Source organism: Phyllostomus discolor, chromosome 1, assembly GCF_004126475.2.
Source record: "Phyllostomus discolor isolate MPI-MPIP mPhyDis1 chromosome 1, mPhyDis1.pri.v3, whole genome shotgun sequence".
Lineage (NCBI taxonomy): Eukaryota > Metazoa > Chordata > Mammalia > Chiroptera > Phyllostomidae > Phyllostomus > Phyllostomus discolor.
The window spans coordinates 186844747-186867754 of record NC_040903.2 but is presented as its reverse complement, the minus strand read 5'-3'; the positions used below and the strand labels follow the sequence as shown (position 1 = coordinate 186867754).

The following is a 23008-nucleotide window of genomic DNA, read 5'->3' as shown; positions in this document are numbered from 1 at the left end:
GCAAACCTCTGTGTACAAGCTTTAGGACTGAATCTTGACTACTGTGAACCCCAAAACCCAGCATGCAAAGAGCTGCGTGCAGCACAAAGCGGTCACACTTGAGATTTGAAAGCTGTGCTGAAATGCGCTGTGTTCAAGTATAACATGGTGAGGAAGAATCAAAACAAATTGTGCTGTTCTATAAATTCTTCTCCACTCCATGTATTTGAGATGCAGCCCACGTTTTGTCAACAATAGCAAATCCAAAGTGTGTTGGCTGGCTTCGGGAGTTTGGGGTTGAAATGTCAGTGGCGGCTGAATCCCCCTGGAGCTCAGCCTGTGGAACATGATAGAGATGGCGCCTGTCATGCCAGGACGGCAGGTAAATGAAATGCATGCTCCTTTGTTTCCCGGATGTGTCTGTAGGGAAACTCTGGAAAAAAGTCAATGCTCCTGTAAAATTATTCATGAGCACTCTCTATGCTCCCAATCAGCCAACACGCACAGGACAAAGGAAAGAACAGTCTTTTTTTCCCTTAACAAAATGACTCATTGACTGCTTGCTTCTAGCCTCCTTCAAGTCTCTGGCCCATGGCAGGCTCCAGGCTTTGCAACCAAAGGCAATGGGGCAGGCCCTTCTCCTGTATTTCCCAGGAACTGGGCTTCTGTTCCTTCATGAAATGCAAGTGAAGGCATTGAGAATCAGGGGCAGAACACAAGCAGAAAAGCACAGAAATATGATTGGCCCATTTCTTCTTATGAGAGGCTCAGTGGGCTAAGAGAGGGAAGGAAGTCATGTCAGGGAGAGCCCAAGGTACCACCTTCTAAAGTCCTGCCGGGCAATAGTGTGCGGATGGTAGCATCTTTGTAATTTGCTGGGGAAAAAATAAAACATCTCCACAAAACAAAACAAAACCCTTCCAAACAAAGAACAACGACTCTGCTTGGATCGGTCAGAGATCCTCCAGAAAGATCACTGACGCTCTGATGAAGGCCATCCTGGGACACGAACATCAGTGAGGCTGTGTGATGCTCCCGAGTTGCTCACTGTGCTTTCAGGATCAAGTTCACACCCTCCAAGGCCCAAATGTGTCCTTTACTGAGTGGGAATTCCAAGGACTTGGCTTTCAAAGGCTTATCCTCAAGACTCTGCTCTCAGGCCAGTACCCTGAATGGCATGAAACTATCCTGTGAAATGAATCCATGGGATAAAAATAGCACTTGAATCCATCCCAATTAAATGTGCTCCCTTCAAAGTCAACCATGGCAGTTAGAACCGGTGCATGGGATTCAAGCCAAGGAGTAAACTAAAATAAATTCTCAGAAATGAACCACAGATACCAAGAACTGAAATAAAACTTCTTAAGATGTGGGCAGGCCCGGCTTCACCAGAAACCTCAGCAAGTTAGTGTCCGTCCTTCATCTTTCGAGACACATGAAACAGGCAGTCGCAGCGGCGGTCACATCCTGCACAGGAAAGCAGGTTGCTGTCTCAGGGCAATGCGACGCGGTGCTCCAGGGAAGCCTCTGCGTACTCAAGAGAATGAATGTAGACCTTCCTGCTTTTCCTTGCTGCTGTGGCCTAAATATGTGTGTCCCTCCACCCCCCGCCCCAAATTCGCATGTTGAAATTCAACCCCCAAAAGATGGGGGTATTAGGCAGTGGGCCTTTGAGAGGTGCTTAGGTCATGAGGGAGGAGTCCTCATAAACAGCATCAGTGCCCTCATAGAAGAGGCCCCAGAGAGATCCCTGGCCCCATCTGCCGTGTGAGGACACTGCAAAAAAGAACCGCTATCACCAGATACCAAATCAAGGCTGGCACGTTGATCTTAGACGTTCAGCCTCCAGAACTGTGAGAAACAGATTTCTGTTGTTTGTAAGCCCCCCGGTCTGTGGGTTTTCTTACGGCTGCCCGAACGGGCTAGGATTCCCACTCCTCCCTGTTTTCATGAATGAGAGCTGCCGGAGCAGCGGAGGGATACAGGCAGCCACGCTGCAGTGGTGCTCTGAGGATGTGAGTCTCTCCCGCGCAGCCCAGTGTTTGAGAAGGGGTTTGAGGTCTGGCTTCACCACCCGTTCGTGGTCTGGTTACTAAGCCTTACCAAGACAGGGTTACTCATCTAAATGCCACAAATAATGTGATTGTCATACAGTAACACTGCTAGGAGGAATCAGGGAGAAAAGCGGGTAAAGTGCCGAGCCTGTAACCAGTGCTCAGTTTAGCTGCTGCTGCCATTGTTAGTATTATTTTGATTTACAACAGAAGTCCCTGTCTAGGAGGGAAGTCATTGTTCTTAAAAATTAAATACAGGGAAGGCTCTCTCTGGGGTAAACTGAGCAGAGATGGATGGATAAGCCATGGAGGGGAGGACAGAAATGAGCTCGGGGCCCAGAGTCTGACACCAGCACCAGGAAGGACTCTGGCCTCTCTCTGCCACCAGAGATTGTGTCAGCAGCCACGGCCAGTGGTGCGCTGGGCAGAACGCCGCCGACACAGGGGAAGTTCCATGGAGATCCTCCGGGAGAACAACGTACCTGGGGAAGGAAGCTCACAGCACAGGCTGGCTCCCCTGGGGCAGCTCCGGGACTTCGGAATGGGCAGAGATTCCTGACTGCCTTCAAGGGAAGGAGGCCCTCTGCCCCTCACACAGCCTGGCCCCAGCGCTGTGCCCCCTTCTCCACCTCCCAGCTGGGGCCTGGCCACCCGAGGCTTCAGGGCCCCACCCTGAGAAAGAACTGGAAGGCATTTCTGTAGTGGGCCTGTTTTCCTCCTCTGCTGTCCCACATCTTTCAGGCATCGTCGGCCAGTCCTCCTACAATCTTGACTGGCCTCCCTCCTGCTTTTCTATGTTGACTCTTGGGGTATTTACGAGGATTCACTGCTGTTAAAGCTCCCTTACACTTTGACAATGATGTCAATTCTGTCATGAGTTCACAAAAGGAATAGCACTTAGCAAGGCTAATAAAGAACAAATTTCGATCAGGAAATTCTTTATGTCGACTTTCACACTTCTACTATAAGAGAGATTTTTTTTCTCTAAGAGCAACAATTGCATCTCAAGAGGAAATAAAGAGCATACATGTCAACTAAGTTACAATGTGACTTAAAGAGGAGGAGGAGGGTATCAACAGGGAAAACACAAAAATGTAGGAATAACAAATGTTGGACACGCACCATTACGTTTCCCACCTTACCCAACCTTCTTCTGTCTGACCAGAGTTTCACCTGCTGTTCCTTGGGCTCGAGCCCTTCCAGGGTACGGTGTAATGTGATCAAAGGGTTGTGTGTCATGAAAGGAATAAAATAGTATTTGGGAGGAGGCTCCAAATGAGAAATATCATCAAGTCAAGACTGGTGAGCCACCATTTTATCCAACTGTGATTCTTATTACAGCAATTTAGGACAACAGTTACTGACACCTGTCTGTTTAGGCATGGGTTTTAAAAATGGAATGAATCATTTCCAATGTTAAAATAGAAAAAACGGGAGAGCAGCAACCATGTGTCCAGCACCTTGCAGGATTTGGCTATAACAGGCCCTTTGCAAACCCCAGCTGAGCAAACTCACACAGTCTCTTCCCAGCCTCTCAAGCCTATTCTAGACGCCACATCAGGACAAGTTTCATTTGCAGGCAAAGTTGATCATTGCATTATTCATTCAGTCTCATGGACACTCAAACCTTCGTGAATTAAATTCCCCAAAAGATTTCAATTTCATGAGAAATGGAAGGCTGGATTAAGCCAGGAGAGCGAGCAGACAGGTCATGAATTATGGGAGGCATTACAAGCAACCGGAACTTACCTGTAGATGATGCCTTTCTCGTGCAGGAACATGAGTGCCGAAATGATTTCTGCAGCATAGAAACGAGCTCGTGCTTCATCAAAACGACGAGACTTCTGAATGTGGAACATCAAGTCGCCCCCATTCACAAACTCCATCACAAAAAACAGACGATCCTGGATACAAGCACAAGAAAGGATCCAATCAACACTGGGTTACCTTGGGCAGTAGTAGGGGGAAGAGGTTGTCAGATGGAGCTACATCCTGATGGGGGGTCTGGGCAAAGCAGGATGGGTCTAGTGGGACCAGATCCCTGGGAGGAGATAGGGAGTACGACCTGAATCACCTTTAATTTCTACACTAAGTAAAAAGTAGAGAAGGCACCAGGAGCCTTTGGTTCCAGTTCTAGTTCTGCACCTCAATTGACACGTAACCTTGAACTTAATTTCTCTGGCCCTCCAACATTAGTAAAGGGAGGACACTGATGCTATTTCTACACAGGGTTTTATAAGCTGGAAGACAGCAAAATAATTGGAAAGGTACATGCCTTTGGCCTGGACCACTCAGGTTAATCATAGGAAGTAAGGGACATCTAACAGTGCCTTAGCCATCACACCTGGACAGAGAACAATCACAGAAAAAGGGAGATGCTTTAATCAGGCAAACAGCAGTCTAATGACAGCCTCGGAGTAGCCCCAGCGTTCGAAATCCCATTCGGCCCATCGGAAGACTTCCTGAGCCAGGAGTGGGAACGTAAAGGCAAGGAGGTGCCGTCTCTACGAGAAGGAACTTTCAACCTAGCAGATGAAATGGGCTCTTTAAAAAGTGATTGATACTGCCCTGGCTGGTGTGGCTCAGTTGGTTGGGCGTTGTCCTGCAAACTGAAAGGTCATCGGTTCAGTTCCCAGTCAGGGCACATGCCTTGGTTTTGGGCTCTATGCTCTGCCCCTGTCAGGGTGCATGCAGAAGGCAGAAGGTAACTGATCAATGTTTCTTTCACCCTCTTTCTCCCTCTCTTCCCCTCCCACTAAAATAAAATAAAACAATAGATATGAAAAAATGTCACTTTAAAAAGTGATTGATAGCCTTGGCTGATGTGGTTCAGTGGCCTGAGTGCCAGCCTGAGAATCAAAAGGTCGCTGGTTCAATTCCTAGTGAGGGGACATGCCTGGGTTGCAGGCAAACAAGAGGCAATCAATCAATGTTTCTCTCACACACTTGTGTTCCTTTCCCTCTCTTTCTCCCTCCTTTTTCCCCTCGCTGAAAATAAATAAATAAAATCTTTAACAAAAAAAAGGGATTGATACTGTGTACTAAGTTGCTGCACTAGTGGTATGAATAAAGAGCTGTGTGAATTAAGACTGCTTGATGAAACAAATGTTCATGCCTCAAGTAAAAAACGGTATCCTCAAGACGGACAGTGTCCAACGCTTTGTTTCAACACTTTGTTCATTCCACTAACATTTATGAGTCCTAGGTTAGTCAGGCATTAAATTAGGTGGTGGGAGCCCAGCAGAGTAAAGATGCATACAACGGACACAGCCTCTACCCATATACATAGAGTGTGGTGTGAGAGACACACATTACTTAAAAAAAACTCATATAAACAAACTACTTTACAAATCCTGGTAAATCCTGTGAAGGAAATGTGGAGGAAGCTAGGAGATCCAGCCACCTGCTTGGGGGTCCGGGGTGGTGTCTCCGAGCAAGCGGCCTGTCAGCTAAGGCCTGAAGGATGAGCAGTGACCTGGGCTGGAGGCCAGTCTCTGAGGTAGGAGGGAGGGCAAAATGTTGTTTTATGAAGAAACTGGTACTTTACCCATTCACAGAGGGAGGTACACAAAGAACCCATCTTCATCTGTGGTTTTACGTGCCACTAGCTTTGCTCTGAGTGTTACGGCTGAGCTGTAAACAAAGATTGTGTGTGTTCTCGCTCACAGATTCGTCACTAGTTTAATCAGGCCGATTTCGATCAGAAGACACTACAGCTGATCACCTCCCATCCTGATTTTAAGACCGTAATTAGAAAGGGGAAAAAAATCCCTTGTACCTAGGAAACGTCTTCCGCTGCTAAACAGCAGCAAGAATTTAAGAGTGAGGGGGAGTGACAAGATCCACAGCCACAACAAGAAGACCAAACAACACAACAACCTTCAAGGTTGGCCAGGCTGGCGGAGCCAACAGACGGCTAAATACAGCAAGCTGTCTGACTAAGATAACAGCCTTCATCTGGTGTGACGGACAAGAGGGGGAAGCAGCGTTGGTGGGACAAGCTTGTGTGAGCAATGGTGTTCCATATTTGCTACGGGAAGGACTCAGGCGGACTGAACGGGTGAGCAGTGGGGAGGAGGGTAGGTGTGTGGTTGAGATGGTCGAAGAGCTGTCTCCGCACAGGCATTACGCTGTTGTTGTGTTCATTTGCAGGGGGCAGTGGGGGCGAGGGGGTGGCTGCAGAGATGACCCAAGCGGTAAAGCCGCCCTGAACCACCCCACAGTCAAGGAGGTCGGCCTCACACGTTTTTGTTAACTAGCCTGTTCACTTTCTTCCTGGCTGTGGCTGGCAGTCACGTGAATGCCAATAGTCTGAAATACCTGATTACTGGAATGGGGTCACTAGGTGAGTGGCTATTCTGGGTGTTGGTGGACTTGCTTCGAGTTGCCAAGGCAGTAGGAGTCAAAAAGATGAGGGCATTCCAAGGGAAATTTCATCTACTTCTAGTTTCCCCCCAAATATTGTCTTATCTCAAGTCTAAGTCAGGCCCTGGGTTAAACTCCAGATCTGGGGAGAAGAAACGCTGCTTTCTAATCCTGCCCATTCCCCCTGGCCCAGCCCGGGAGGCAGATTCTCAGATAACGGGAAGGGGCCCGTGAGGAGGCATGTGCACCTAAGATACCTGGCACAGAGGCCATGTGCTTTAGAACTGAAAACAGGGGAACCTTTTCCTTCAGTCTCAGTTCCAGCCTCCTGTCTAGAGCCACCTAGAACAACAGTGGGTGTGACTCACAGCCCTCAGGCTACACAGAACAAGCAAGCAGGAAGTAGAAACTAGTCAGCTGAGATATAGTGTTTCACCAAAAGCATTGGTCCATCCTACCAAAGACCTAAAATAATGTCACAGATAAAATAAAAACATGTTTACCACCCAGCCAAATGTTTTCTGCTGTGTGAAAACGCTCTATTTACACACACTTGTCTTATTGAAAACATCTGCTGCAGAGGTGGTTCAAACCCACAATTCTTCTGACATTTCTTTTGCAGAGGAGGTAAATAACAAAGATCTCCCACTTTTTGCAAGGAAGATCCACTCATCATGAGGTGGTGGCAATGGTGTTGAGTGAGGTGAGGGGCCATGATCAGAAAAAGAATTTCATTAAACATGTCCACAGGGGAGGCTTCCAGAAAGTGTGTGGTATACAGTAGTGGCTGCTGGTGACTGTGATGAGGAAGATGCATTCAGTTAAAAAAAAAAAAGTCACAAATGTGAATGTTTTCAGTTAAGGCCAAAGATGCAGATATGCGAGGAAAGGACAAAAAGCTACCTAGACAGTGACAGAAGTCAGCTTTCGGTTATGGGATCTGGGATGACATTTATTTTTTCTTTATTCTACCCAGTATCTCTGAAGGTTTGTTTCTAGGCTGAGTGTGAATTACTTTTATAATTAGAAATACACCGAAGTCACACAGACTTCCTCCACATTTAAAAAGTTTTCATCTTGAAGATGAAAACTGAGAGACCGCAAAGGTACAATTTGAGTATTTATTAGGCAGGGGATGGAGGGAGGCGGCTCCAGAAAGAGGGGTCTTCACGCCCCTGGCTGCCCACTGTTCAGGGCCGCTGCTAACTGCCTTCTCTCTCAGTGGCCTTTCTGACGCCTGAAGTGACCAGGCCGTCAGGCTTGTTGGAACGGCATCCAGAGTGGGACTGACTGGCTCTGGCTTGTTCCCAGGGCTCCACTGGGAGCGCAGGGTCTGGACTCTGGTCTGGGCTCTGGTCTGCAGGCAGGGGCTTTCAGAGAGCTTTTATGTTTCCTCGAAAGTTCTCAATAAGAAGGGACGTTTTCTAAGCCCGCACTGTGCCGGTCCCTGGGTGGGGACCAAGTGTTGTAAAACGAACGGGACCCCACGCTTGCTCCCAGGAAGCTCGCAGACATGTGGACAGAGCACGCCACCCGCAGAGTGCTAAGTGCAGCGGAGGGGCCCAGGGGCTGCCCTGGGACCCACAGCAGGGGCCTCTGAGCAGCTGGGGAGTGGGATTTGGGGAAGGCTGCTAAGAGGAGCCAATTGTCCAGCTTGAAGGATGAGGAAGCACAGTCAGGCTGGAGTGGGGACGGAAGGGCGGGGGGATCAAGGTGAATGAGCAGGTGAAGTGTCGGGTGTGAGGCAGGCTGTAGTGACTACAAAGGGCGATGTGCCCAAGGGCTGAGGCTGCTGCGTGTGGGACACCCCTGGAACACAGACTGCTGCCTTCACAACTGAGTGTTGGTAGGAAAAAAGCAGAAGGCGAGTTGGGGTGCTTCCTTTCACCCCACCTCCAGGTCACCCACAAGTGAGCACTGCAGGACCCAGTCCTATTAATACACACGGTTGGTCTCTACCATAATTACAGGCCCAGCGCCGGAGCTAAAGCAGGTGGCAGCTACGGGGCTTGGCGTGAAAAAGGCTCCAGGAAGTGTTGGAACGTGCCTGCTCACCACATGTAACGAAACAACATCAGCTACAAAAACAAGTCACTCCAGCTAAGTGTTACCCCTCGGCATGAATTCCATCTACCTGAAGGAAACCTGTCACGTGTGGTGACCGCCCTTTACAGAGCCCAGGCCCGTTTCTGAAGTTGTGGAAGGAGGCGGAAGACAGCCTCTGCCTTCGGCTGCGCTCTAGGTCTGTGCCTGTTCAAGGCCGGTCTCACTGATTACTCTACAAACACTAGGTCATACTTCACAAGTGCGACTCTGAGGCAACCAGAGGAAGCGTTTCTGGGATCCCTGCGTGGAGGGGGCAGGGCAGGATGGATTAAGGTTGCCATGAGCCACTTCTGGGGCAGGGAAGAGCTTCCAAATCCCACCCTGGGCAGCGATAGCAAAGACGGTCCCTTAAATATATCGAAGTCTGTGTAGGTAGCTAAGCCTCTCTGGAGAGCCGTTCCAGTATTTCTCAAGCCCGATCTCCTAGAACAAGGGTGTGAAACTCATTTTCACAGGGGGCCACATCAGCCTCACAGTTGCCTTCAAAGGCCGAAGGTAATTTCAGGACTGTATAAATATAATTACTCCTTAACTAGGGGGAAGGAGCTCGGCACTGCTGCCGGGTAGAAACAAGGTGCTGGGCTGGATAAAACAAGGTGGAGGGCCAGAGTCTGTCCACGGGCCTTGTGTTTACCTCCTAGAATCTTAGCCTGGACATCTGCCCAGCTTTCTCAGGCCTCTGGTGGCTCCGAGGTCAATTTTGCCCTAACCTGCGTGGTAGAACCAAAGGTCCCAGAGACTGCCTTAACCTTAGTTCTGAAGACAAATGGCCCAGTCCTTTGTCTGTCCCTCCTTCTCTTTTGCCCCCGATTCAACTAACCACAAATGCAAGTCATTCAGACAGGTGAAGAACACCTGGGGGAATAAAAGCAACTCAGACATCCCTTTGTCCCGCACCCTGCTGGTGTGGGTTACAGGAGGCCCGGGAGCTGGTGCCTGGTTAGTGACAGAATTCCTGTCGTCACCTGCCTGGCTCCACTAACCCTCTGAAGCCTGTGCCAAGTCTGCCCTGGCTGTTATCAGTTCAGGACTGTTACTTTTCCAGGCCAAAGGGGATGAAAATATCCCCTGAACAGACAGCATCGGTATAAGCAGTTTACGTGCCCCAAAGCCCCTCATAAGGGCTGATGGGCAACTGCATGAAGAAAAGATTGAGGACGGAGCAGTTGGGCTGGTGAAAGTGACATGCTAAGATAGTACCTGTGACGAGGTACTATCACAAGGTACATGGAGACCTGTTTCAGGAGGGTGACCGCTGAGCAAGCAGGAGCCAGAGAGGAGTTCCCTTTGGGTCACTGTGGTAGACACCTTGGGAGGTGACTGTTCAGCTCCCTGATGCTTTTCTCAGAGAACCGCCCTGGCACGGCCACGTGGGCAAGTGCTGGACGTTCTGCAAGCAGCTGGTTAGACCGGGCTGGGCTTCCCACAGTCCCTTTCCCAGAAAACTGAAACTGAGACGATGTTTTAATTTAGGCAGGAAATGAGGAAACACGAGTTAGGGAGCTGAGGCCGCCTTTGTGGTGTGAGCATACGAAATGTCTGCACCCATCAGAATGGTGAAATCCTGAGGAACAAATGACCGGGCGGACAAGGGAGAAGAACGAAGGAGAAACACAGAGCGGGGCAGAGACCAGAGATCAGGGAGGAGGAGTGAGGCGAGAAGGAGAACCTTCCAGTCAGACCCCTGGAGAGCCCCGGCCAGGGTCTGCCCTTGCGGTCCACAAGGCGTCCCCTTTATCTCTGAGTCTTCAGTATCACGTCTCCCTCTACTACTACTGCTGCTCCTCCCTCAAGTTGCTGCCTGTTACTTGCTAGCAGGGGAACGTTAACTGAAACACACACCAACTTTTAAGGGGCAGGAGGCGTCCTTATTTATATTTATAAACCTGGGGCTACACCAGGGATGGTGTGAAGATAAAACCAGAAGCGAAAGTGCCTCACACAGCATGAGGCCCAGAAAAGAATCTCAGCAAGCAGGAGCTATTGGTAGCACCACTTTACACAAGGGAACTAAAACTAACCCTAGGAGACCTTGCGCCCCCGCGGCCAAGTCCTGGCGTCACCAAGAGGCAGCACAGCCCGGAGGTGAGGGCTCTGCGGCCACTGCCTGAGATGTGAAAGCAGCTCCCACTGTGCTGAGTTTCTTTTCTCTCTCAAAACTCTCATCTGCAAAGTGGGGATAACAAGACACTGAACTGGCAGGTGTGTGAGGAGGGAACGACTCAAGCTGAGAGTTTCACACAGTGCCCGGAACACAGGGAGCGCTCAGGAAATGTTTACCATTGTTAACATCACCCTCCTCCTCATCTCCACCTCTGCTGCCACCTGCTCCTGGGGCTCTGGGCCTGTAGCGGCAGCTGCAGCATCCTCGGCGGTGAGCTGCCAGATGTGGAGGCAGAGATGGTGCCTCGCGCAATGGGGCTCTCGGATTGGCCAGTAAAGAGGAGCAGAATGACAGCAGAAACAGCAGCTGCAGCAGCCCCGAGACTCAGTGTGAGGCAGGAATCTATAGGGCTCAAAAAGTCAAGAAGACACCTCAGCCAGCAGCTGGGGCAAAGGGGCATTTCCTGATACCACATGATCATGACCTTGACCTGGAGGGCTTTTCTTTCTGAGAAGTGATAACTAAGCAAGGGGTCACAAAACTGGATTTGATAACCAAAATACATTAACCAAAGTTTCAGTTCTGGTAAGTCTGCTGGTTTTCTGAGATCAGATGATAATTCATTTCTCTATTTTAGGGGTTTATAATCATACTCATTATGATCACTGCAAAGCAAATGTGCTACCGCAGAAGCATGTTATAGCGAGACTTTCTGTAGCAGCTATTCTTCTCTTCCATAAACTTGACTCATTCTTAACAATAGGATGAGAGATTTTTCTGTTTACACCAAAACTCCACGTAGTCCCTACAATCTACACATATAAATTTTGTTTAAAGATGTGAAGATGCAGATTATCTTTGGAAATAATCCAAAGACTAGAAACAACATTAAAAGTTAATGATTGATTTAAGGATTGCTTCAAAGCAATGTCAAGCTGGGAGCCACATCGAGACATATTTACCCAAGTTTTAAGAATTGCTTTGGAACTATTTCTAAATGGATCGACCCTGCACCAAAAGCTGCAGAGTGCTCCTAACCGCTTCGGCCGACTAGGAAAGGGAAACCTTGGGTCACAGCCCCGTGCTGAATTTCTTCTAAGTGCCCCTTGCATTGTGATTTCTTTCCAACGAACTCAGCTGCAGGGTGAAGACGGAGTTCAAATCAACAGGAAACAGTTACTGACGTCAAAGAGGTCACAGTGGAAAAGCACCCTCCTGAGGAAACTTGATTGCACCATGCCTGAACTAGAAATGACTTGAATTTAACCACATTAAGAATGATTACAAAGGCTGTAAGGGAGAAACAAGGGGAGAGAATGTAATGGCTTCCTTTTATTTTTTTTAACGTATTTTGGGCAGCCCAGAAGATAGCAGAAGCTAATCCAATCACCCAGCAGCCCACCCCTATCGGGACCATGGGCATGACACATCCTGTCTTAGCTCAGAGCCCAGTCTCCGGGAAGGAGAAACATGTCTCCAATATAACGAACCCTTAGGAACTTGCATTTCAAACCTGAAGGGACACACGACCCTCTTTTCAAAGACCAAGTATTTTCCTTGTACACTAGATGCACCATGGCCATCTCTCTAAATGAAACTCGACAAGGCTCCTGGCATACACACCAGGCAAGGGAAACAAGGAGGCAACCTAACTCGCAGTTCAATGCACTGGGAGGCATCTGGGGCAGGATGGTCTCGATGCATAAATAAGTGGTCAGCATATGAATGGGGACACAGCAAAGTTAGAGTGCAAGTCCTCCCTTCCTGGCAGAGCCCCTTTGAGGTCCCCCGTCCACACACACACACTCCTTCCCCTGTACCACTGGGCAGAGCCAGGCCGGCTTTACATACTTGGTCTCGTTTTCTGTGAAAGACCTGAAAGGGCTGAAGGCAGAGCCAGATGCCAGCAAGCACAGCGCGTAGACCCGGAGAGGGCGAATAAACCCTCTGGATACTAACACGTCAGGGGGCGATTTTTGTTTCCTGATGCAATTTAAACCAGATGTTAGGGCAGCTGGAACACACTACCAAGATGAGTTTTGTGCTTTATGTAACCACAGTGCAAATCAGTGAAGCGCCGGGCCTGTGGTTAAAGAGTTTGCGGAAAAGATCAAGAAGAGAGGTGGGTCTGCTTCATGCCACTTCAGTGTCCTTTATGTGTGAAGTTTTGGGTTTTCTCTTTATAAAAGTAATTCTACATTTATAGTTCAAATGTATTGCTACCAACACATTTTTCTACACTGGCTGAAAAATGTTTATTTAAGTTTTGATGATCACGGACAGGCACGCCTGTAAATTCAGGTGGAGATGACGGTTTTTATAACATGCCACTGCTTCAATGCCTTGGTAGTCAATATTAAATGCCCAAACAGGAGAAGCTGCAGTATTTCAGTTGTTTTCTTTCAAACATACCCGATTTTACACCTATGATCCCTGAGCTAACCTTTTGCTTCCTACATGCCCCCCATACCCTCTAATTGTGCCTTGTCACAGCAGACTTCACGGCCAGAACCCCCTGCAGCCTGCTGACCCTGCTCACGTGCCGCGGACCCAGCGCACTTCGGCCGTCTCCTCCCTGCCCAGGGCCCCGGTCCCTGCAGGTGCCCCAGCGCCACAGTACCTGCAGCTGTTAGGGGCACCCAAACAGGAGCTTTCCCTGTCTACAACTTAGGGAAAAGACACTGCTTATATTTATAAGGAAGATCTGACACACTTTGTTTTGGCTTCTAAAAAGTAAAGTGATCTTATAGCTCACTCGATTTCTCATATCGAGGACAGATCACCTGACATTCGTGGAAGGCAGCTATTTTCAACAGGGGAGATTCTTCCACCCAGAGATGCTTCTAACCCTACCGTGCACAGGACAGCCCCCCACAGCAAAGGACTATCTCAGCCCAAATGTTAGTAGTGAGCAAATGACCTCACATGACACAAACGAGTGGTTAGTATTATTCTGTGGTTGTCTTTCTTTCCCCCCCTAAAAAGGTTGAACATTCACTAGCTATTTGTAGACCTGCTGATGAAGATCAAGGTGGTGAGGATCAAGTTCTGAGCCAGGTGGAAGGGAACTTCCTCCTTCAGATCCGTCCTGCAGGCCAAGCAAGGAGGGACAAGCTGATGAACAGGCCTCAATTCCACAGACTTCAGAAGGGAACCTTAACCAGTCTCTGGGTCAGCTCCCCCTTACCTGCTCCCTGCTTTGTTGTCTGTGTCTAAGTCAACTGAACCTCCTTTCACCACTGGCCTAGAAGGTCTGGGCTCGTTCCCACACCATGTGGAGACCGTGGCTCAGCGCTCCCCCGGAGGGAGGGGTGCAGGGCAAAAGGAAAACCTAGACCTAGAACGTGGTCCCCAGCACAGAAAGGGAAAACCAGGTACTGGGGGCGGGGGGAGGGGAGGAGTTTTGCTAGAACGACTTCCCTCTTTTGTTTTGGTTGGGAATTATAGGTGACATCCTTTTAATGTTTAAAATATCATATACCATACACCGTAAGAATGGAATTAAGAGGCTCTGGGAAGAGCCCCAAGACTCCCTTTGTAACACCTAAGCAATAAATCATTCCAGGCCATCCTGAAGAAGTTGGGGGAAGTGAGCAGTCTGTGCAGCATGCTGTCGTGCTCTACAAATACACTACAAGTCGGACACCTTCCATGGAAAGGAGACAGGAGCTCCCTGGGTGGCCCTGAGGGGAAGACAGGGCAGGCCACAGCCCTCCAGCAGAGCGGGGAGGGTCTGTCTGCAAGGTATCAGCTGACAACAAAGGCAGGAAGAACAGAGTCGGCCTTAACTGCACCACGGTTACTGGGGGAGGGGGGTTGAGGGGTGGGGGAGGTTGCGCAGTGCCCCTGCAGCCTCGTGCAGGGGCCAGTCGACCCAGCGGGACAAGGAAGGCTGTACAGACAGCGATGGTGAGCAAGGGAAGCAGGCTGGGCTGCTGCTTTTCCCATGACTTCTGCTTTGGGCCCACCAAGCCCAGTGGTGCCAGGGGGCCGTCCTGGGCAGGGGCAGTCCCGGGGCAGTGCCGACAGCTTGGGACTCCTCCCAGTAATCTCCATCAGGGTCCAAATTCACTGTATCCCGTGGAAGAGAAAGTGTGTTTCATATGCAAATACTGCCTCAGGACAAGTCCCTTCGAAGCAGATGGCTGCTCTGAGCCTGCCCTAAATAGCAATCCCCGGACTGCTATGGTGACCAGCCACATGGCGAGCAGCCTGCTCGGGCCGCGAGGGCCCAGAACACGGGCCGTCCGGGCAGTGTCTCCACTGTGTTTCATTCCCTGCCAAGTTCCTCAGGGCTCGGATGGAGCCCCACACCTTGAAGGCCCTCAAGGCACATCTGCTGATAGGAAGGACAACTTGAGTCCTTACCTATCGTGGGCGATTCTCTGTTCTTCCCAGTGGGTAAGCTGATGGTGCCAGGCACAGTGGATTCCATCGTGAGAGGCCCTGGAAAGTTCCGGGGCCTAGTGGAGATGGACAAAGCTGGGCTTCTACTAGGAATGAGGTAATTACGGAAAACATAAGTATTTCAAAACTAGAATTTACTATAGTCTGTGGTTTCTGCCGGAGCAGTCAGCTTTTTTTAAGGCGCACAATTCTGCTTTCTGGGTCAGGAGGGCGGCCCACTGTGGCCACTTACAGGCATGGCTTCAGGCCCTATCGGGAAGGTCCCAGTCAGTCAAGGTAGGGATCAACCCGACATCCTAGGGACACACCTCATTCCTCACATCTCCATCGTTGGGCCACCCCACGATGCTGCCTCAAGCTCAGACGTGAATTGGTTTGTTAGTCTCATAGCCACTCTCGCTGCACGCCCGATGAAAGACTGGCGTGTGGGTCAGGCTGTCCCCCAGAGTCCCGAGTTCATTTTCGACCACATTCCCTCTTGTACGTGGACGACCGCCTCTGCTCTGTGCCGTCTGCTGTCCACTGCTGCTCCGTGCGGAGGAGATGCTCTCCCCAGCTGCACTGAGGGTTAAGAGAGCTGTTTCTTTCACCTCGCACTCAGTCAGTGTGAGGCTGGCACGATGGACTCTCACTGAACTATTTGGCAGGAAGCCCACTGAATTTTTGTTCCAAGAGCCCGCCCGGCACTGCAAGCCCAGCGCTCCGATGCAGGGCCCCGTGCAGGCCAGAGTGTCCGTGGTCTGGCAGGCCCCCATCACCGTCCCAGAAAACCACAGCCAGGACTCCCCACCAGAGAGCTGCGTCAGTCCTGGGAGACACGGGCCAGCCCAGCCCTGGCAAGCCCCAGACACGTCAGCAGAACCCATGGACCTTCTTACCAAACAGGGGTGGCGGGTCCATGCCATCTATAGGTCATCAGAGATGACAGTGGTGAGTGGCATCGAGGCCAGTTACAAGGGAATAACCTCAAAATGAAGAAACCATGCCAACCTTTCCAAACCCTTTCTTTTGTCACACGAGTATCCTGGCAGTCCCACACAAACTGAGAGCCAAACAAACAGCACGCACCTCGGCTTCCCTCGCTCCTGACTCATTTTTACGGCCCTGTTTGCCCACAGAAAGCTGGAAAGCCTGGGAGCCCGAGAGGACAAGGCAGAGGTCCCAAGTAACCCCCTGGAAGCCCAGGGCCTGGAGTTGGCCTGCGTGCATTTCATCCCCAGATGGAACACTATTAATAGTTGGGAACGTGCCCAACTGGGAAACACCATGTTCTGGCTCATTTTCTATTTCCATCTGAGCCACAGGCAAGCTGCAGCAGATGACCTGTAAGCGGACCAGCTCGTGTCTGTGGCGGTGACTGCTCAGGGAGAAGAGGACATCTAGTTCCTGACATGCAACAGAAAATATCCTTAGGAGTTTCATAAAAGACCCCCCATACACACTATATATATAGTGAAAACCTCCTGATTCCTGCCTAATGTGACTACTGACTATTCTTAGCCACACGCATGCCGGGGAGAGCGCATTTCTATCTGTGGCATGGCAGACACGGCATGGATAATTGAGCTGAACCACCGGTTAAGGGCCCGAAGTCTGACTCTTGCTCCCTGTGTGACCTGGGGCAAGTTATTTGACTCCCCTGGACCTTAGCTCCCAGATCTGTAAAAGGAGGGTAACAGTATCTATACCTCCCTGGATTGTTTTGGGCACTAAGTTAATATTTCATTCAACAGATATTTATGGAATACCAACATGTGCACCTCTGCAGACACTGGTAACGAACAGAAGCATCGAAAACATACACCAGGGGCTCACAGAACAGCAGCTGCTGTGGTGTCATTCTTCGCCAAGCCACTCCGCGCAGCTTGGGCCAGCGAGGCCCCAAGAATCGACCGGCTCTCCGGAGGCCTTGACCGAGGCCCTGTGGAACCCTCCTCTCCACGAGGGGAAGACTTCTGGCTTTTTCGGCTGCACTTTGCCTCTCCTACCAACCTGCCATCACAGGGCCTCTTCCCTGTACGGGAGACGCCCCCACGACTGCCACAACAAGGGGCAATGCTGCTCCACAGCCGAGTGGGCCTTCTCATCCCCCAGGCCAGGCGCTGGCAGCAGCTCAGCAGACAAAAGGTCTGGCTGCCGCTGCCACACGCTTGCTGAACACTGAGGGGAAAAAAGGAGCTGGAGGGGCTGGCCTGCAGGCAGGGCCACACGGGGCCACGCAGGGCTGCAGGGCAGCCTCCACTCCCCATGTGCACGAAGCCAGCCTGAGGGTCACTTTCTGGAGGTGTTTCTGCAACAGTCCCGGATGGATGAACACTGGATTTACAGGAGGCACTTATCTGGGAAAACATCAAAGGCAGAGAGGCTCCCTAAAGACAAGTCAGAATGAGAACCCAGAGCTTGCATACTAAAGGTCACAGTGTAGTCACCCATCTGATAAAATTCTGGGAGGTTCACGCCAGGGCCACAGGACTATTTTGCGTTTGTTTTGTTTGTCTGTCTCTCCGTCTTGCACACACATATACACTCTTTTGCTATGATATAACAACAAGGGAGAAAATACAGAGGAAAGAATGTTTTGTAACACAATTGAAGCATGACTTCAGTAGGTTGAAACCATTTTGCACACACAGTGTAAACGTTCAGCATTCAGTTCACGGGACTCCTGGGCCTCCAGACCCTCAGAGGCAGGGTTTCTGCTTTGTTGAGTGACACCTGCGCAGTGGGGTGGCTTCTTATGGAAAGCGATGCCCCAGGTGCCTCACTTTGTGGACGAACCCTGCAGGCTGACGGCTGATAGACACCTGTTGGTCAGTAGCCCAGGTGTCCTGAGGAAAGAACTAACAGGTAGAGGACCCGGGGCCTGGTCCCTGTGCGGGGAGGGTGGGTGCCCCTGTGGCCACCCCCCTGGGCGTGCTGTGCATCACAAACACGAGCATGAGCATCCCCGACCCGGTGAGGGTCCCCCGTGGCTCGCTGTGGGTACGGCCCCAGCCTGCTGCAGACAGGCAGTTCTGGGGCAGGCACAGCATGTGGTATATTTTCTAAATGGAAACCTTTGCTTCAATAAACTGGGTCTCTGAACAAAGACAGAAGCATCTGACCAGTATTTACTCCGCCACTCCCCTTTCTGCCGCAGCGGAGCCTTTGTTCTTCCCTCTGGGCACCAGGCAGAGGGCAGGAGGAGAGCCAGAGTGGAAGCCCTGGGGGCTGGGGGTGGGCCGGCCAGATTCCAGGCCCTGAGTGCCAGGGGGCCCAGCCGACACAGCAGTCACTGACTAAGGTGAGAGGGGTGTGAAGGGAGTGCACCCGTGAGGACGGGGAGGGCTGGCATCCGCTAGGCCTGCACCCCTCCCTGATGGGCCCTCCCCGGCTTAATAATGCCTCCTTCCTGCGACCCCCATTGTGAAAGAAATATAACCATGTTATCAAAATTGGTAATAGAAAAAAACAAACAAAAAAAATCACCCATAATTTCACTACCTTCCCACAGCCCCTCATAGATTACTGGCATAATTTCCTTCCAGTCTTCTTGTGGAGAGGGGGCCAGGCCTGGCAGTTCACTGATGCTGACACAGGCCGGTAGTCATCACAAATTCTGTATTATTTCCAGGCTCTAACCTCCTAGCTCCACCCTTCACTGTACTGAATTTTGGGCAACAGCTCAGTGCTTCACCTGACCACTCAGCAAAGTGGAGATGACCCCTGTTCCTGTCTCACAGGGCGACGGTGGGAGCTGCGTGCTGTAAGTTATGCATGTCAGGGGCTTACGGCAGTGGCCGACACGTAACCTTGTAACTGCTTGATATGCAATTGTCTGTTTATCGGCTGAAAAACCTGCGTCCAATGCTGTATGAAGTAAACTTCTATTGCTGAATGCTGAAGTTGTTTCTAGTATTTCCCCGTTATAAATAATGCCCTGAAAATTAAATCGCCTTATGCATACCACTAATTTTATATTCTTTAATGCTGTTTTCTTAGGCTAGATTATCAAAAATAAAGTCAACAGATCCAACAATATAAACATTTTATGAGTCTTGATTCAGACAATCAAATTACTCACAAACTATTCGGATTAGAACCTACCAGGGTGCCAATGAATGATATACCTGCAAGTAACAAGTATTATTATGCAAAACTCAGAGGCAATAACTTATGGGCTCATGATCCTATGTAGCAAACTCAATAAATAATATATGAAATTTGTTTATTTATTGTTTTTTTTTCCAAGAACCAAAGGAGCTCCCTAATTCCTACTTTGGGGGGTGTTTGCTATCCCCTCCAATGTGGGCTGTGCTGGCCGCTGGGGAAGCCCCAGGTTTTTCTTTGAGGGGAAGGGGTCACCGCCACCACTCACCAGCGCCTGTTGAAGAGTGTTGCACGCGCACATAGCGGTCTGCACCCTGTCCTTTAGTCCTCCCTCCCTGCAATCCTCCTCCATTCTAACTACTGTGAGAACTGTAAGGCTCAAATGAATTTAAGGTGGGCTCTAGCCATTTGGACAGAAGAAATCAAAGGTGGAAGACCTCTGGTCTTCTATTGCCAAGGGCAATGTAGCAGGCTGGAGGGCCGCTGGGGCAGACAGGAGGTGCTTAAGCAGATGTTGAAGGAATGACCTAAATGTAGAAAGAGACGGCATGTGACCGACATGTGACCGCTGGGGCTGGGGCCGAGCATGCAGTCTGGGCTCCCGAGTCAGCCTGACCCAGAACTGAACTTTGTTTCTACCACTTGCGGCCTAAGGGAACCTCAGCCAGTTACTTTCCCCCTTTCTCTGGGCCCCACAGGCACTCATTCCACAGGCTGGACGTGAGATGAGAGCTGTTTCTACAGGGTCCTTCACGATGAAATGAGGCTTTGCAGGCAGCTGGGGCGTGACTCCAACACCTCACTTCTAAATTCTTCCGGGGGGCCGGCGGGGACTGTTACAACTCAGCATTGCACACTGGTTCGCATCTCACGTTAGAGGCTGAGCCTTGCTAAACTGAACAGCTGAAAAGTAATCATCTATCTGCCGTGATTACTCATAGTAACTAGCATGTTCTGTTCTTTATAGCCAGTTTTTCAACAGCAAATGGGGACAGTCACTGAGGATTTCTGACAGTTGGACAGTCACACAGCAAGCACACGCCACCTGCATTATGGAGACTGATGCCTTGCACACCTGAGAAGTCACAAACTACAGCAAAATGAAAGTTGTCTGTCTCTGTCTCAGCATGATAAAGACTCACTTGATTCTTTTCCATTGGTTCCTGCCACTTTATCACCTGGACTTAAGGCAGTGGAAAATTCCCTTTATCCTTGCTTTGGAGATCTACTACAAAAGACAGATTCTAAAACCTAGTGTCTGTTTCCCTCTCTGGAGAAAAAAAATCACCTTGCAGTAACGACTGCCACCTTGTGGCCACACATGAAACTGCCACCAGGAAAAAGACCACCAATGCTAATGAAGGCTTAACCTGATGAACACTGGGAATCCCCTGTGGTGACTGATATTTTGGTATATTGTATAATTTATACTCTCCTAAGAAATTCTGCACTATATACATTACTTTCATTGGGCTCCTAATCGGTTCCAAGCCAATTTCTTGTTCTACTTTATCATAACAAAATCTAACTGTTGGTGACACCTCTGATGGCTTCTGCAGAACCCACGGGGCTCCCTGGAGTTGGGTGTGAGTCCCTCCTTATTTGTTCACTCACGCTGTTCAAACCAACAGCCACCACGTGACCAGACAAGGTTCACCAAATGCCTGTCCACTGTCTGAGTCAAAGGTTATCACTGATCGAGATCACCCAACCTGGTGTCACAGGCAACCGCTGCTCTTTGGCTCCGGCCGTGGGAAGACGACCTGAGTCACAGCCGCCCTGGCATTTGCAGAACCTGGCAGATACCAGGCATCTGCAAAAGGTGCGAGTTGAAATGCAGGCGGCCGCCAGTATCACCCACCCAAAGGTTCCATCCTTCTCCCCAAGGGTGTTTCACGCCTGAGCCGCCACCCACGCGTCTCAGAGGAAACAGCTGGAGGAGGGGGTGAGGATGGGAAAGGGCTTCAGGCAGGCAAAGCGCAGAGCACAGGAACAGGATTTCGGGGACACTCTAGGTGGCAGTGGAGCATGGCAGAACTGGAATTCCACAGGAACCTTGGACCCCAGGCATGGGGACAGAGAACCAGGGGTAAGGTGACAGGGGCAGCCTGGAATCCAGGGCATCTGGAAGAGCCACAGACCATGAGGTGAGGAGGGGGTGGTTTCGAGGAGTCCAGACCATGAGGAGGAAGGAAGGAGTGCAGGGGAAATGTGGCCTAAGAAGCTATTAGTTGACACCCCAGCTCCTTCCAATGTGCTTGCACGGCGTGGGGGTGCACACTGTATAACGCCCTTAACATATGCTCCTGGGTCCCAGCTTCCAGTCTTCCCTGCCTCACCTGCTTTCCAGGCTGCACCTGTGTCCCTTCCAACAAGGGTTTGAATACAGGTAACCTTTAAACACCTGCAAATGCTCAGCCTCACTCACAGTCAGAGAAATGCAAGTCAGAACTCTGGAGAAGCCATTTTTCAAACCTCTCCCATCATCAAAATGACAGAGAGCAGGCAGCGACGGGAGGGTGGTGTGGGAGTGTGAATTCAGAAGTTCGGTAAGCGAGTGGTACGAGCCTGCACTCTGCAGCCTGCCTGCCTGGTAGCAAAACCTGGGCTACTTGGAAGCTACATGCCTTTGTGTCTCAGCTTCCTCACGTGTAAAATGGGAGTAATGCTAATAGAAGTTACTTCATAGGGTCACTATAAGCATTAAATGAGATAATACACATAAAGCATTTAGAACAGTGTCCAGTATACACGTGGTAAAATGTTAGCCGTCTTCAACTGCTGTGGGGGAGAAGGCCAGTTGGACTCAGTCAGAATTTTCAATGCGTGCATTCTGACCAAAGCGATACAACTTCTCATAGTGTATCATATAGAACTAACAGCACAATATGTGCAGATAAAAGCACACGGGGGCCAGTGAAACACTGATTGGAGGAAAAGACGGGGCACGACCTAAATACAGCAATAGGAAACAAGTTAAATAAATTGTGTCATGGTCTCAAAATGGAATACTATGCAGCCATTAAAAACAAGGCAGCTATGAACATATAAATATGGAACAATCTCTAGGACACATATTATTACATTTTCAACAAAATAAGGTATAGAATGGTGGGCAACGTATACCACCACTTATGTCTTTAAAAAAAATTAAGAATGCATATATGTGGCACGCATGTACACTTCCATGTGCAAAACATTCTTTGAAAGGCTATCCATGACATTAGTAGTAATTGTTTCTTTTAGAGAAAGGACATGAATGTTAGAGGATGCTTACATTACCTATTGCAAAAAATCAGTTTTACAGTTGAAACATGCAACCTGATATGTCATAACCTCCGTTTAAACTTCTTCTATATGCTCTTAGGACTAAAATCCATGCTTTTTAACATAGCCCACCAGGCCCTTCACAGCCCAGCTCTGACCCCCTCTGCAGCTTCCACTCTCACCAGGCCCCTCCTCAGCCTCCACACTTGCTCCCCCTGCCTGTACCCATCCCCATGGTCTCGCTCACTGCTACCTCTGTGCAAGTACTGTTATCCTCTGTGGCAGTGATTTTCAACCAGCATGCCATAAGAATTTTTAAAACATGCAATACCTCACTATTTAGCCAGCGGCACTAAACTCTTTTCTCTTAGACTGTCAAATAAAAAAAACGACAACAGCCAACACAACAATAGCCTTCCAGTGTGAATGCCCTGTCTTGAACCATAAATATATATAGGCCATATAATACAGTTGCATCTTATTGGTCATGTTGCATAATAAGGTTGCATCCGATTGGTTAAATCTTGGTACCAGAAATCTTTATATATAAGTATTGGCACCTGATTTTTTAAAAAAGATTTTGTTTATTTATTTTTAGAGAGAGGGGAAGTGAGGGAGAAAGAGAGGGAGAGAAACA

At 49.7% G+C, this 23008-nt stretch overlaps 1 protein-coding gene across 1 annotated transcript in view; it reads right to left on the bottom strand.

The window, feature by feature from the left end:
• PRKCH (protein kinase C eta) overlaps nt 1-23008 on the bottom strand; it is a 203140-nt gene that overhangs the window by 55606 nt on the left and 124526 nt on the right. Inside the window, 1 exon segment of the mRNA XM_028506724.2 lies at nt 3783-3937. Coding sequence (XP_028362525.1) covers nt 3783-3937 — 155 coding nt within the window.